The 14,463-nt window shown below is 34.2% G+C and overlaps 1 protein-coding gene and 1 pseudogene across 1 annotated transcript; both read left to right on the top strand.

Annotated features, from left to right (window-relative positions):
• Positions 1–780: 780 nt before the first annotated feature.
• LOC146898339 (uncharacterized) lies at positions 781–2,874 on the top strand (annotated as a pseudogene).
• Positions 2,875–4,679: 1,805 nt separating this feature from the next.
• On the top strand, positions 4,680–6,334 carry LOC146898338 (uncharacterized). Its single transcript, XM_085733881.1, has 3 exons — positions 4,680–5,534; positions 5,800–5,943; positions 6,104–6,334. Exons 1-3 carry the CDS (start codon positions 4,680–4,682, stop codon positions 6,332–6,334), a joined length of 1,230 nt encoding a protein of 409 aa, XP_085590007.1.
• The last annotated feature ends 8,129 nt before the right edge of the window (positions 6,335–14,463 follow it).

The following is a 14,463-nucleotide window of genomic DNA, read 5'->3' as shown; positions in this document are numbered from 1 at the left end:
GTACAAAAACACCACAGATTAGGTAGAAGATTTTCTCTTGAGTTGCAGGAGAAAATCTTAAATCCTAATCTATGGAACCAAGTAAGAGGAAAATTGGAATAATCCATCCAGGGTTCAGCAACAAACACAAAATCAGGTTTATGTTTTAAAATGAGTCTCTTCAAAGCCAATCTTGATGGGGCATTGGCTATTCCCCTTATATTCCAATATAACATCTTCATTTAAAAGGTTTTGGATTACCAGTGCTTTTTTTGGTTGTGTAACTTCTAACTGGATGTTTTGGTTTAGTGACCTTCCCCTTTGGCCTACCAATCACTTGAAATTCTGAATCATCTTGCAATGCTTCCTTCTCTAGGCCCTTTAGCAATCTCTGTTCAGCCTCGTCGTCTTCAGCCATGTTTGCCCAAGACTGTGCTAGAAATGCTTGATTCCTTTCTTCCATTACTTTTGAACAATCAGCCACATCTTCTTTTGAACTTGTATCAATCTCATCTTCTTTGGAATGCCCTTCTTGCTGAGTATCTTCAACAAAATCTTCTTGCGAGTCTGAATCAATTTTCTGTCCTTGTGAATTTTCTAGTGCCGAATTAACTTCATTTTCCAAACGCAGATCAGCTTCCTCCATGTCTGCTCTTATATTTGCAAGGTCATAATCATGGTTTAAGACTTCGAAACTATTCTTCTGCAAATAAACCCAATTTTTCTAAAAGAAATATATTATATGTTCCATTGATATCATAAAGTATTTTCGGATACCTCAAATTTCACATATTACCCATCGAAATAAGTTGTCACAAAGTTGGTTATTAAAGTGAGGAAAAGATGAAAACTTTCGAAAACGCTCTGCTAGGGTTCTCCTAGAATGAGCGCCGCCCAACTTCATTCTTGGATTTCCACTCCTTTTTTGTCTTCTAACAATTGCCATTCATTATTGAACAGTACTAAATTTTTCCATACATTTCTTGTTCGGTGGTGAATTTAATTTCTTGTGGTGTATCACTACTTTTTACACTTGGAATTCCACCAATTGTATTGGTTTGTGTTTGCATCTACACAAATTACGGCGGTCATCAAGATTCCATTCAATTCTTGTGGTGTACGTGATTTAATTTTACGTGAATTACCATTTGTATTGATTTGTTTGACGGTGACCCAGTATGGCATACACGTGCCCTTGGCCGTGTGTGTCCGACACCGTCCCTTCAGCAGTTGTGCAACCAGTTCCTTCAGCAGTTGTGCAACCACCTACAGTAACAACTAAATCATTTGCAGCAGCCTTAGCGGGTCAAAAAGTGAATGATGACAGACCTCTCCCTACGCCATGCATCAAAGGAGATGCTTTGAGCATCAGAATCTGCCAGGAGGAGTACCATAAGGGTGTAGAAGAATGCAATAATGCGTTAAGGGCTAGATTGACTCTTAACAAGGGGGATAAGCCGTATTCTGCACGAGACCTAAGTACCAAAATAGGGAAGCTTTGGAAGACATTGGCGGGCTGGAAAATGGTGCCTCTCGGCAAAGGGTACTATGACTTTCACTTTGACTCGGCGGATGATCTACGGAAAATATGGGCAGCAGGCACAGTCAACCTCCAGCCGGGATTATCGCAGTGGACCAAAGATTTCAAATACCATTCTCAGAAACAGACACATGTATCGCTTTGGATTCGCTTGGTTGAGTTACTGCAGGAGTATTGGCGGGAGAGAACTTTAAAGGAAATCGCAAGCGCGGTTGGCACGATATGGCTTCGCTTTCAAAGTGGAAGTTCAATATGAGAGGAGACCGTTGTTTTGCCGTCACTGTTACTCTATTGGGCACAATGTCTCCACTTGTCGATGGTTACATCCGCAGCCACCAAAGGACAAGAATGATCGTGGGAAACAACTTATTATTGCTGAGGCAGCACCCCCTAAACCATCTCGGCAGAACAATGATGTGGGTGCTTACACTTCGGCCAATGGAGGCATTTGGAAGTGGGTTCTGGCTCCGGTTGCTTCAACAATTACTACCACTCAGAGGGTACCGGTTTCTGCTACTCCTACATCTCTGGTTTCGACTTCACATGCCAATTCTGCTCCTATTCCTTCCTCTGCATTAAACTCTAATTCACAGGTGGGGTCGATTTCTATTGTTACTTCAACAGTGGCTACTTCTCATACGGACGTCCCTGTATCCATGTCGTCTCTGTCGTCCAACTCTTTCAGCTTTCCATTACACAATGTGTTTGACATAATATCTCCTGAGGAGTTGCCACGTGTTATGTCAATGTTAGAGTATGTTTCCACTGTTGCGCACGATGACGTGCATCCAGAGCGGTTGCATCAGACATCGCTGGAGGAGTTGGAGAACCCCACGCTGGATGATGTCACTGTTACGCTTTATGATGATATGGAAAACATTCGTTCAAGCCCTCGGGAGCTGGGGGAGAGTCCCAAGGGTTCTAACGAGCGTGTACCACATTCATCCCCTGATGAGCACAATGAGCATAATGAGGTGCATGAGGTGTTTGTAGAATCAGTTCAGGTTCAGACGGATACTGTTATTGAGCACGTTGACGTGCATTCTGGGTCAGGCCATTCCTTGGTGTCACCTGTGATTGTAGAGCAGTCCCTTGCTGTAAGCATGCCCACGACAATTCAAGAGGAGCAAGTGGTTGTCGAGTTACAACAACAAGAAGTTCATCCTAGTAAGAATATTCAACACAGTCTAGATTTGTGGAACAGAGTTCGTGAATATGATGAAAGATAAGCTGCTGAAGACTTCACACTGGTCCTAACAAGGAAGCAGAAACATAAAATTAAAGTTCAACAGGTCTTAGCAAAGCAGCCTACTAAAACCCGTTCTCGGGGTGGTAATCATCCGACTGCTCCATGAATTTTCTCTATTGGAATGTTAGAGGTATCAGTAATTCTGATACTTGGATTGTTTTAAAGAATTTATATCTGTCTCACAAACCTTTTCATTAGGGATAGATGTGGTTTACCTAACTACGGATTTCCTTAATCTGTTTTTTGGTTGTTTTTGTTTATTGTTTTTTTTTCTTTATGTTTTCTTTTGAGGGTTTTGGTCTAGTCCCCCCTCCTTTGTAATTATTTTCCCTCTTTTTTTTTAATAAAATCTCTAGAGTTTGGCGGCATAGGATGGAGGTTTCTCGGGGTGCCAACATAGTTGGGATGTCGATGTTGCCTCTTGACGCCTGTCCTCTCTCCTTGCTTATCAAAAAAAAAAACATATTACCTATTTAATGGATACCCACATGATCATGACGTGGACACAAATATCATATTTGTTCAACGGGAGGAGCTCAATAATAATAATAATAATAATAATAATAATAATAATAATAATAATAATAATAATAATAATAATATCTGTTGTCATCCCTAAACCCAAGAGTAATTATGTTCCTTTACGTCCCTGTGAGCATAGTTCAGTTTGCAGGGACATGCATTGTTATATGCAGGGTTCGGGGTTTGAACCCCGGACTCCCCACATATTCACCTAAAAAAGATGAATTCTAACCACTAGAATACTTGACCCAAAAAATAATAACATTCCTTTACTATCTTTTTTTTTTGTAGTGCTATTCCTTTACATCTATTAAGAAGAACCACATTAATAATCTTTCCGTGTTTATTCATTTTTTAATTTTATGAAAAGTATAACTTTGCAACTATTGAAATAATAGAGTAACGTGAAAATATAATCATTTAAATCAATTTTGACAACAATTTCTGCCAAGACTCACTAAGATTTTGTTTGATTGTGGTAAAAGTATCATTTGTACTCGCATCAGTTATATACATGTTTTTATTAAAAAAATTGGATGTAATAACTAATATCACTAATTAATTTTTGTTTTTTTTTTGAAATCATATTCCCTGATTTTTTTTCGTTGAATTTTAAGTGTATTGTTAAAACATATAAAGTAAACTCTCATATATGAAAATATAAAATAAAAAAAATTCTCGTAAATTTTATTTGTAATGATAATTGATAAAGGGTGACACCACAAGATATTGCGAGATAGATTGTATTACTGTATATTAAAAATGACTATATTGATCCAATTGTTAACAGGTATACACGGTAACGATTATTTTACTTTTGTAAAAAAATTAAAAATTTATTTGGTATGAATCATTTTTTTTCAAAAGAAAATTATAACAACCAATATCTCTAACTAATTAATATTTGTAAATAATATTGTTAATTATAATATTTTGTTGAGATGTATTCAAAATAAACTTTTTATTTCTAAAAAATAGCCAGATAAAAGGAATTATCTAACTGACTTGCATTTTTAGATTTTCTAATAAATTCTTAACGATTTTTTTGTTGTTAAACTACTTAACAATATATAAAAACAACTCAGAAACCTAAAAATGTGAGTCAACATATGTGTTGGAATTGTTAAAAAAAAGTATAAAACATGCAATATCTACACGTCAAAGTTATGTCAATCCTTTAGATTTCAACTATAAAAGTAGGCAACATGCAAGATCTCCACATCTTCACAAAATTGAATTCTACAAGTTTTTAACTTCAATTCCAAGGAGTTCAAGAAGGAAGAAATCTCCACTACGGTATTTTCATTTATTAACTTACACAAAATAATAACAATAGAAGCATTAATCATAACTAATGATGTAACAATAATCATTTGCTTGCAGGTAAACATGAGATTAATCTCTAAATCGTGTATTTTCTCATTATCATTACTTGTGATGCTATCAAGCACAACTTATTCACAACCACAGTCTCCAAATGTTATCCAATCAACAACATATTTGTCAAAAGAGTTTGAAGTGGGGCCTGGAGAAGTCGCAGATAAACAAATGTATAATATTGAATTTCCAAAGGGTCATGTTGGAATCAAGAGCTTTGATGTTGATCTAGTTGATGAACATGGAAACTCTGTACCATTGCATGAAACTTACATTCATCATTGGTATATTTTAAAATATATTCTAAAGAAGAATATGTCAGTGTCACGAGATCCAAATGATCATACCAAACCTTCTGGGGATCTCATTTACAAAAGAAATGATGGAACATGCAACAAGGGTATTCTTCCACATCAATGGAGTTCTGGAAGTGAAACGCGAGGAACAAGTACAAAACTTCCTTATCCATTTGCGGTTGAAATAGGTAAACCTGCAGATATTACAGAAGGGTGGGAAGAGCAATGGTTGTTGGGTGTGTTGGTCATTGATACACGAGGCGTTGAAGATAAGAAAATTTGTATTCAATGTAGGTGTGACCAGTTTAATCTCCCTGAAAATTTTTATGATGTGACAGTTGGATTCCATGGAAAAGTGACTCCTGAATATAAAGCAGGAGTCCTTTGTTGCCAAGATAAGTTTCAGTGCAAAATGAGAAAGGGATTTCAAGCACCAAGGAGAAATCTTGCCATAAGATACAACATAACCTGGGTTAACTGGGACCAACACCAAATTCCAGTTAGATTTTATGTACTTGACGTCACTGATCGGGTAAAAACAAATGGTTCTGAAACAATCCATGATTGTCAGGTAAGTAAATAATTTAAATTATTATTTTTTAATTTTTGTGGTTAATTAAATTTTGTCACGACCAATATGTGGCTTAGGCGATTGGGTTTGAAAACCTTAGTAGGAGGCTCATTGAAACTCTATTTACTATCAAAGAATATTAAAAACTATCATTTGCATGTAAAAACAAAACAAGATAATTTCTTAAACCTGATGAAAATAGTTTTTTTTATTACTTTGCACGTTATAAACAAGTGATCCACAAAGTTTTCTAAATTTATTACAGGCAGAGTTTACTATTTCAAAAAATAATAGTACAAACCTATTCCATGTTCAAAAAGCAAGCATCCCTATGAAGAAAGGTGGTTATCTTATCTACGCCTCTGGTCATGCGCATACAGGTGTTATTAATGCAACATTATACGGACAGGTAAAGTTTAATATTATTCATTTGACTAAATTTTGTTAAATTTGGTTATGTTATCTCATTGTATTTCTTAAATGAAAATAAATTTTCTTGATTCCATATATAGTCAAATTAATCTCATGAAATGATTTATTAATTGTTTTGTTTTCCATTAATTAATTAGGATGGAAGAACTTTGTGTACATCGACACCAACATATGGAACGGGAAAAGAAGCAGGGAATGAGGAAGGTTACCTTGTTGGAATGTCTGTATGTTATCCAAAACTAGGTTCAATGAAGATTGATGATGGTGAAACCGTGACCGTAGAATCAATATATAAAAATGAATTTCTCCCTGCAGTTATGGGAGATATGCACTTCTATTTGGCTGATGTACTGCCACAAGAAGCATAGACAACAAACTTCTATAAATTTGTAAATGTTTGATTCGATAAATTAGTCTTTGATACCATTAATGTAACACCATAAACCCAAATTTTAGATACTTAATAAAATAAATTATTTACAAATGATTTTTGCAGCTGATTTAATTTAAGTATAAAAATTAACTTTCAATAAAAGGCTTAGGATGCCACATTTCAATATTTCACAAAACATTTATATGAAGAATTAAATTAAAATATCTTGGTGTAAAAGGAACCAAAGTTTATCAAATTATTTATGATCTAATAGACAATTGGCTTTATCTCTAAAATGGTTTAAAAAATAGTATTATCGATCCAATAGTCTTACCTGCCAAAAAATAGTTCCATGGACACATTCCTTACCCAATTTGAATCATCGACCGACAATCTACAAGAATTGTGCTTTCGTAAACATGCACACACAAATAATGAAGGCGTGATTAGTCAAAAAACATAAAAGATAATACAGAAGTAATAAGAACAACGAGTATGTATATATATCGTATAATCACAGATGCGCATCGTAAAATGCATGGAAATGTGATAATTTTATGATATAGATTAATTTTGAACCATGATATTGTGTTTTTAAAATGATATGTTTGGATGCATTGACAAATAGACGCACTTTGAATAGAACCTGAAGCACTTAGGAACATAGTAACCATGTAAAAAGCATGTGAGAACGTCTCTAATAATGTTAAACTGAAGAAGAGCATAAGGTATCTGATCCAACATGGAATGTTTCACCTAATCCTAGGAAATTCAATTTATATTTAAGAAAGGAACACAAAATCCAATAAATAGGTACACACACGTTATCTAGAAGACATCTCCTTCCATGATATGACACAGATGATCATATGCTCGATCTCCCATGGAGGCTCAAGCAATTACATACACAGTTCAAGATGCACGATATTTCTTTTAAGACACATAACATATTCACGACCTCATTGATATATTTCTCCCACACATATACCAATACTTCACGATGCAACACTCAGTGCAATCCACATATGAAAAAATTTGACTTATTGATACCACTACACTCATCACTATGTAAGAGATTTGATGTATTTAATTATAATTGTAATATTATATCTTTTCTGAAGAATATCTCTTCTATAGTGTTTAATGGCTTTTTTGAATAAGATTCAATATTATATTCTGTTAAATATTCAATATTTTACGATATATTTTAAGTTATAATATTTTGTGAAAACAATAATACTATGACTTATGTTATTATTTGCTAAAAAAAACCTTACATTGATGTAATTATATAAAAAAAACATGTTTTAGGGTAACATATACTTAGAAACATAACGTTGTTATTTTGTAATATAATAAGAAACATTATGATTCATATATATTTTAGATCTATTTCATGTATCACTACGAGTAGAATGGAAAAATATTTTTTACTCCCTGCTACTTATAGATAAAATTCACCATTGATACATATGCGGTTTAAAAGTACTTGTGTCAGCTATAACACCCTTACACCCCACATGCAATTTTTAATATAAAACATCTGATAAATACAAGGTTCAAGGTTCTACGCCTTCAATAATCAAAACATGCATAATTCATTTTTAAGCTTCATAAAACAGTCGCAGCGGATTTATAAAATAAAGAAACATCTAAACATCTCAAGGTATATCATCATACGCATTTCTCAAAATGATCTTGAAGGTTAGAAAAACACAAGAATTGGGGGGGGGGGGGTGAATTATGTTGGCTTTTTCTTGTTTTAACTAAGTCCAATGTTCAGCTTCTGATGAAGTTCAGAACCTGAAGCAATGTTCAGAGTTAAGTGCAGCGAATAAGAGAGAGAGAGAGAGAGAGAGAGAGAGAGAGAGAGAGAGAGAGAGAGAGAGAGAGAGAGAGAGGCAGTTTATCTTGGTTCCTTCCACAATCTGGAAGTAGTCCAATCCCCTTGTCACTTACAAGAGATTTTTCACTATAATCACACAAGATTATGTTGGAACAAAATGAGTTTAACAATGCCTCTTAACTTTTGATGATAACAAGGTATTAAAAGTTCAATTGGATGTGCTAATATTTGTTTAAGTGTGCAGGACCATAGACTAAAATTTATAAGTTTTAAAGCACAGTATTAATTCTGGAAGAAGAAATAAGAGCAAAAGAATTTTCAAGAGAAGCTTAGTTGCAAGTCAGAGTTTGAAGACCATCCTGAAGCTGACTGTCAGAGTATGAAGTTCACTCAAGAATCTGAAAATCATCAGAAGTTGAAATGAAGAACCTGAAGTTAGTTATTATGGATATTTGAAGACACAAATATGCGGAAGGAATAGAAGACTGAAGCAACGGTTATTTCTGAAGAATTAGAAGGTTTTGGATGCTTAACCGTAGAGAAAGGACAGTGAAAGACAATAGTACAATTGTACAACCACTACCTCCACCACTCCAACATTTCATGTGCATAGTACAAAGCTACAGCTGTGTCTCTACTGGTTAATTCCCTGTCAAGGAATGATTTTCAAATTATTCCCTCTTAGGACATTAATCATATCAAGCAACAAATCAATGATGATTGATCAAGCTTATACATCGACTCTTTGATGTGCCGGAAACTCTACAACGTCTCTTTCATACCTCTATATAAAGGAATGAAGACTGGAAGATTAGTAGAGACTCTACAATATTTTAACTTGTGCCAAAACTCTGCTTAAATTATTGTGCATCAAACACTTAGAATTTCTTATCAACTTTCATATCTTAGAAATTCTTAAGTCTTAAAGTCTGAACTATTTAGTATTGTGAACACCACTGATTGTATATCAAGTGTTCAACCAAACTTATTCTTTGTAATTTGTTTGTTTAGGAAATCTTTTGCTTTTGTGCTTGAGCATAGTAAATCTCTTGCTTGTGTGCTTGAATATTTGAAGTCTCTTGCTTGTGTGCTTGAATATTTGAAGTCTCTTGCTCAAGCACACAAGTAAGAAACTTCTAACAAAGGAAGATTATTATTTGGTTGAACACTTGATATACAATCATAGGTGTTCACAAATACAAAACAGTTCAGACTCTAAACTTAAGAATTTCTAAGATATGAAAGTTTATAAGAAATTCTAAGTGTTTGATGCGTAAAAAATTTGACAGAGTTTTGGCACTTGTAAAAATATGTTAACCACTTGAGTGATGTTGATACAATAATTTTTCCTTACTTAATTTAATATAAATGATTGATTTTTTTGACCAAACTATGCGGTTAATCCTTAGACATTAAACACTAATTAGAGCCATTATATCCTTGTTGGCTCACGGCTACATAAGCTCATTTACCCCTAATTATGTGCTTCTTGCACCTTTCATGATCTTGATCATATCTCTTCTTACCTTAGAAAATAATTATGTGCTTCTTGCTACTTGCCTCATTGATTGAATATTTTCTCATAATATTCAATTGAAAAACTAATTAGCCATGAACACCCCCTTTGACCAAAAGTTAAATATTTAAATATATAAATGCTTTCCAACATTTTCTCACGCCTAATATTGTTGGTTATTTAATTATAAGAGTTGACCAAATATATTTGTTTAATTGATGAGTGTCCCTTATGATCTGTTATCATCTTTTTAGGAAAACTCCATGGAACCGTTTAGCCCAAACTAATGTATTTTTTCCAATTTGACAAAATTGCTTTTCGTGATCCCTTGGTGAATAAATCTGTCAGGACATATAGCAGTATGTATACCTTTGACTAGGATAACTCTCTCTTAATACTACTTTCATTCCTATTAATTTCCACCTTATTTCCCTTTTGATTTTGTAACGTGTCATTTCCTTTCATCCATGAGACTCAACATTTTAAATTGTTTTCATCTACACAAAGCTACGTACGAGAACAAAAGGTAGAGTCAATTTTCCAAAAATAATAATTCCATTCACGACATAATTATCAGCAACACCTTGCTCATCAAAATCCCAAGTCTCCATCCACTTTACTCTTTAGTATGTCTTAAGGTAAAATCTTGTTGTTATCCTCTTCCATTCCATTGTTTCTATGTTAAGTCTTTTTCTCTAAGATTGCACCTTCTCTCAAAGTGCTATTATCAACCCAATGCGCTGCTATTTCCTGTAGAACCTCAAAGACTAGTTTGTGGTTTCAGTACAGAATCAAGCTTATGGATGTCTTGTGTCGAAGGAAAAGCACCCAAAGGTAAGGGCGGTATTCCGTACAATGCATAGCATAACATTATATTTCATTCTCTAGTTCTTTAGAGAAAATGCTTTGATGAATGTTTTGAAAGAAACTTCGAATATTTAATTGAAGTTGTGTAAATGGTGATGATTTAAAAGAGTTTACACATCATGCATAACATGGCATATAGTTGAGTCATAGGTTCCAATCATGGCGATTTGTTATTGTGCCAATCTGCGTGATTTGTTATTGTGCCAAATGGGGCTATTTGTTATTCTGTCAATTAGGGCGATTTGTCTTTAGGTGCCAAATGGGGCGATTATAAATTTATGTCAATTGGGCGATATCTGGATTATCCTCTTTTTTTTTGTGGTGTCTGGTGTTTGAATCCACGACCTTTGCATATATTGTGCATTGCCCCTACCAACTGAATTAAGCTCACGAGGACATATGGATCATGCTCTAGTTGCATGTCATGCATCACTTGCATAAAGTTCGTATCTTAATTTCTTTTATTTGTGTTGAGCTTTTGACTTTTATGTGGTGAGTGTTTTATTATTCTTCTTATCATGTGCTTTTATGCCTATATGATTGTATTTTTGTGGTTTAGGAATATTGATCCCTTACAACCAACATTTTAGGTATTGATGAATTTGAAGATTCGATGCAAGAATGATGACTTGTACACGCATGGGGAATAAATTTAGGTTTTCTTATGTTGTAATTTAAATTACTTTTGAAGTTTATTATTTTTCCCACCTGTTAGAAGAAAAAAAAATTTAAGGAATTATTCTTTCTATTATTTAATTTTAATAGTTTCATTTTAGAAATGCTTTCTATTAATTTTCTTTTCATAGTTTATTATTAGAAAAAATAGTGTCGCATTTTCTAAGAAAAGAAATATTTTAGTAATGATTTGGATTAAAATTCGGAGGTTATAGTTAGCGCATCAAAGAGTCATTTGAGAAGCTTGATCATTCATCATTGATTGGTTGCTTGATTTGGTTAATGTCCTATAAAGCAATGAATTTGAATCCTTTCCTTGATAAGGAATTAACTGTTTTTATCCAATGGAGACACAGTTGTAGCTTCGTACAATGCACATGGGAATGTTGAAGGTAGTGGAGTAATAGTCGTACACTGTTGTCCTTCTTTGCACCTTCACTGAAAGTGGCATCCATTGACCTTCTGATATCTTCAGAACCATTGTGCTTGATCTCTAGAATAATCCAGACTTGATCTTCAAAGCTTCAGCTCCTTTGTCTTTTAGCTTGGCCAGATCATGCCCTTCAGAGTCTGAAAGATCTTTAGAGTCTGACCGCTTCCGGAGTCTAGATGACCTTCAGAGTCTGACTCCATCAGATTCTGACTTGCAACATAGTTTCTCATAAAAATCATTGCTCTTCAATTTGTTCTTTTAGAACCAATACTTTGATTAAAACATAATAAATTTTAGTCTATGGTCATGCACACTTGGACAAATATTAGCATATCCAATTGAACGTTTAATACCTTGTTATCATCAAAACTTAAGAGGCATTGTTTAAAACTCATTTTGTTTCGACAATCTCCCCCTTTTTTATGATGACAAACACAAATATTAATAGTCAATTGTTGTTGATCTAGTTAACAAGTTGACTTTAGGGTCTGAGGTTTGTAAGCTCCTTCTAAGTCTAATAGTCAAGAAGGTGGGTTTTGTAACCTCCCCCTAAGTTCTTTCCAGGTTAATTAAATTCATTTTAAGTCCAATAAAGTGTAAAAATGTAACACTCATAATCAAATCACATAAAATCCAGAGGCTAAGAGATGAGAAGATGGTTCCTAAGTCAATTTTTTTTATTTTATAAATTAACCTAGTGGACTATGAGCCTAAATGTTATTATATGTCTTACTCCCCCTTTTGTCATCAACAAAAAATAATTGAAAATAGTAAGAAAATATTGGATAAAGCATGATAAGAAATATTCAAAATCAATAAATCATATCATAAGCAATTAAATTGTCCCTCGGGTGCGATTTATTGCGCTTTCTTCCCGTTTTCGATCGTTCTTTCGCCTGAGAACTCCTAGGAACTTGAAATTAATTTTCTTCACTTTGTATTTTCTTCAACAACCTTCTAAGAACCCTTGATCTTCAATTATTCAACCTTGATCCTTCACATGATGTCTTGATTTGATGATTTTACATTATTCCTCACTACAAAACACTCAAAACACCTATGGAGTTACATGATCTAGGATGAAATTGAATTACAACGAATCGAGTGAAAACAATACAATATGTTTCTAAAATAATTAACAACTTCTTTAACTCTCATCTTATTTGTCTTAAAATGAAAAGAAAAAGTACTAAAAACATAGTCAAAATATTATTTCCTTTGACTGCAACATCTCGTGTGACTCCTAAATTGTCGTCTAAAGGAATTACACTTCGTGAGATATCTAACCCTAATATCCAGGGTCCCTTAATGAATTAAAGACACTTGAGCAAAAGTCGTATGTAATGATTCGGTTAAAACACAAGAATTAGTTTATGAACCCTAACCTTGTTTGCAAAAGATTGAAATTACGGAACATACAAAAAGCCAATATAATTCAAATCATAATTAACTCGGTAAAACAACAATTATGTGGTGTGTACTTTTGATTTAAGAAACTAGTTTTTAAACTCCATTAAATCTTACGACAACATGTGCTACAAGTTAACCTAGTTAAAATTGTGTCGTTCTCAAAATAAAGAATAGAAAAACCCTAGTTTTCATACTAAATTTTCATTAACAATAATGAAAAACTAAGCTTTTAATAGAGCCATGAACGGAGAAAGAACTTTAGGTTTTCAACCCCCTCGATCTTCTACGGATCAATTTTCAAGATTACCGATTTGAATTCTTAATTGAAAAAGTAGTACGCACAGACAAGTACAAATTAAATCGGACACAAGAAAAGCATAATTGAATGAAAACTTTATTAATTGAATCCAACAAATTAGAAGGGGTTCATCTTGGAACCCTTATCATAGAGGTTTAGTTGCTCATGGCAACAGACATCATAAAAAAACAATAGAAAAACATACCCTAGAGAGAACAAAAGAAGGAGAAATCCTGCCTTGGAACTCTGATGCTTGACCCTTGCCTTCACTGTCCAATGTTTATGAATGAATAAAATAGTGTGCAAGGGTCTTTATTTATAGCATGAGGTTACATAGGGATTAAGAGAAGAAAACTGGGCTTTATCTGCCGATCCATCTTGGAAAACAAGCAAAAAGCGGTTTTTACCCGGTTCTGAGTGCAGAGGTGCCCAGGGCAGTAGCCATTGTTGTGCCATGCGCAGAGGCGCATGGGGTAGGCACAGGGGCGGCCACGGCAGCCCCTCCTTGGCGTTTTCTTTCATTTTCGTCCTATTTTCGATCGTTCTTCAACAATTTTCTAAGAACCCTTTATCTTCAATTATTCATCCTTGATCCTTCACGTGATGTCTTTATCTATCGATTTACATGATTCCTCGCTACAAAACACTTGAAACACCTATGGAGTTGCATGATCTAGGATAAAACTGAATTACAATGACTCGAGTGAAAACAATACAATATCTTCCTCAAACCATTGAGAACTCCTGCAACTATCATCATATTTGTCTTCAAATGAAAAGAAAAAGTACTAAAAACATAGCCAAAATGTCATATGATGCTCTGTCATCAATGGCTTACAAGATTGGTGCTAGAATTGGGTGTTGAACAATGTGGAGTTCAGTTGTGTTGTGATAGTAAGAGCATGTCATTTATTTCGTAAATAGACGGGTGTATCACGCCATAACCAAGCATATTGATGCGAGGTTTCACAAGATCGTTGAGTTACTTGCATCTGAACATACATTACTTGAAAAGGTTCATACTTCATGTAATGCAGCTGATGTGTTGACCAAGCCAGTCAGCAGTTACAAGTACATGT

Source organism: Medicago sativa, chromosome 8, assembly GCF_051527215.1.
Source record: "Medicago sativa cultivar Bolivia chromosome 8, Bolivia_mono, whole genome shotgun sequence".
In the NCBI taxonomy this organism is placed as follows: domain Eukaryota; kingdom Viridiplantae; phylum Streptophyta; class Magnoliopsida; order Fabales; family Fabaceae; genus Medicago; species Medicago sativa.
Note: the sequence above shows the minus strand (reverse complement) of the source record. Positions and strands in the feature narration are given on the sequence as shown.

Bases quoted from the DNA above. Each gene is read 5' to 3' on its own strand.
- LOC146898338 (XM_085733881.1), top strand. From the start codon at position 4,680: ATGAGATTAATCTCTAAATCGTGTATTTTCTCATTATCATTACTTGTG. The intron at 5,535-5,799 runs GTAAGTAAATAA...AATTTATTACAG, and splicing joins AAACAATCCATGATTGTCAG to GCAGAGTTTACTATTTCAAA. The intron at 5,944-6,103 runs GTAAAGTTTAAT...TTAATTAATTAG, and splicing joins ATGCAACATTATACGGACAG to GATGGAAGAACTTTGTGTAC.